At 42.8% G+C, this 1,918-nt stretch overlaps 1 protein-coding gene across 1 annotated transcript in view; it reads left to right on the forward strand.

The window, feature by feature from the left end:
• The window catches only part of lama4 (laminin subunit alpha 4), a 53,703-nt gene that overhangs the window by 49,286 nt on the left and 2,499 nt on the right, over nucleotides 1-1,918 (forward strand). The window contains exon 35 of the mRNA XM_015386791.1: nucleotides 534-693. Coding sequence (XP_015242277.1) covers nucleotides 534-693 — 160 coding nt within the window. The remainder of the gene's footprint in view (nucleotides 1-533; nucleotides 694-1,918) is intronic.

Genomic DNA, 1,918 nt, shown 5'->3' on the forward strand with positions numbered 1-1,918 from the left:
TTGCTCCTTCCTGTGTTTCCAAAAAGGCCAAAGTAAATAACCCAGTCCTTCTTTTCACTGTAGACAAGCCATGATCTGCTTCTCTGTTCTCCATTTTTCATCTGGATGAAATAATAGCTGCATGAATCATGACAGCAGACAAGACTCTCTACCAAATCTGTGGACATTTACACTGACTTGCTGTGACGTTCTTTGCTGAAAGCGAACAGAATTTCCAGAATTTCCATGCTTTAAAATGGTCCAGTCAAAGCCGGCCCTATCAGGCCCAATCAGAAATCTGTTTCATTATTCGTTCTATCCATCAAATCTGAATTTGTTGGAGTTTTTTTTAGAAAATATGTTTTAAAACTGTCAGTGTCCAGGTGTATACAACTGAAAGGACTGAAACGCATTAAAACATTGCTGCAAAGCTTTGAATACAAATGCTTGCCACACTTTTTGGATTAGCATTTGTGGTGTACTTTTTAAAGGTAGGAATTTCTGCAGGCTTGTGCTCTTAAAACAAATCTCCTGTTTGGTCATATTTCCTTTAGAGGAACTCTGCACACAGCTTTACCGGCTGCATGAAGAACCTTCAGCTGGATGGACGACACCTGTCCTCTGCAGCTGAGACTTTTGGGGTCAGCCCGTGCTTTGAAGGACTAAAGGAAGACGGAACGTACTTTTCAGAGGAGGGAGGATATGTGGTTATGGGTATGTTCTGTTCTTTGTTTGTTCTGCAACAACAGTTTGGCTCTGATTTAGGGATGCAATTCACTAAAGCCTTCTCCATCTACCATGCTACTGGCTAGCATGTATTTTTTATGTCGTGTTACGAACATTTTGCCTAATCCCCTCCACTTTTCATCAAATCCTTGCTTTCAAAGCTTAGCAGGAAAGACCTGCTGCTCCTCCATGCAGCACAGCTTATAGGAGACATTTTGTGGCGTCAGTATTCTGCCAAAAGTCCACACACCAGAGCATTTGAACCGAATGGAGCGCCATGCAATTCCCGCTCAGGAGGATGTTCGCTCAATCGCTCTGCCACTCAAAGTTATGCCAGGACTAGGGTGACCAGACGTCCTTTTTTTCCCGGACAGGTCCTACTTTTCATACCTAATGAAATGTCCGGGGGGAATTTCAAAATCATCCATAATTTTGGTCTACTACAGTGAAGCAGAACCGAGCCATCAGCTTCGGGGCTGATCCGGGAACTTATCCGGACAGGAGGAGGGAGCCTACGGCGGACGGAGAGACCGAACCCGACCCGGTGACAGTAGCTGTGGCCAAAGCCATGCACAGTAAGGCAGGAGGGTTGAAGTTTACCGTCTCAAGGTCGGGTTCGGTCGCTCCGTCCCGGGCTGACTCAGGACCAGCCGGGTCGGTTTCGAATGCCCAATCCCGTCCAGTCAGTTACAAAAAAAAGCTTAGATCAAACAGGCACTTTACAGTTCACCAGCTCATCCAGTCAGATTAAAGTTTTCTATCTAAGGAAAACTACTTGAATGCATCGACTCATTGACTCGAGGGCAATCCCTCACACTAAGCATGCTTGTAGCGACAGTGGAGAGGAAAAACTCGCTTTTCACAGGAAGAAACCTCCAGCAGAACCAGGCTCAGTGGGAGCAATTGCATTGTCTTCTTTTAAGAGCATATTATATAATTATCTTATTTTAAGAGTAAAATCCTCATCCAATTGGCAAACTACCTCATTTACCTACTCAAATTAAGGGTAAATACACTTAATTTAAGAAATGTTTACTTATTTCTAGATCGTTTTTCCAGTGCATGTATGATTGCTACACTGGAAAGCGATCTAGAAATAAGTAAGAAATGTCTTAAATTAAGGGTATTTACCGTTAATTTAAGTACAGTAGGTAAATGTGGTAGATTGCCTTATTTACCATTTTTACTCCTAAAATAAGATATTTCTATACAA

This window comes from Cyprinodon variegatus, unplaced genomic scaffold (genome assembly GCF_000732505.1).
Source record: "Cyprinodon variegatus isolate N-32 unplaced genomic scaffold, C_variegatus-1.0 Scaffold378, whole genome shotgun sequence".
Lineage (NCBI taxonomy): Eukaryota > Metazoa > Chordata > Actinopteri > Cyprinodontiformes > Cyprinodontidae > Cyprinodon > Cyprinodon variegatus.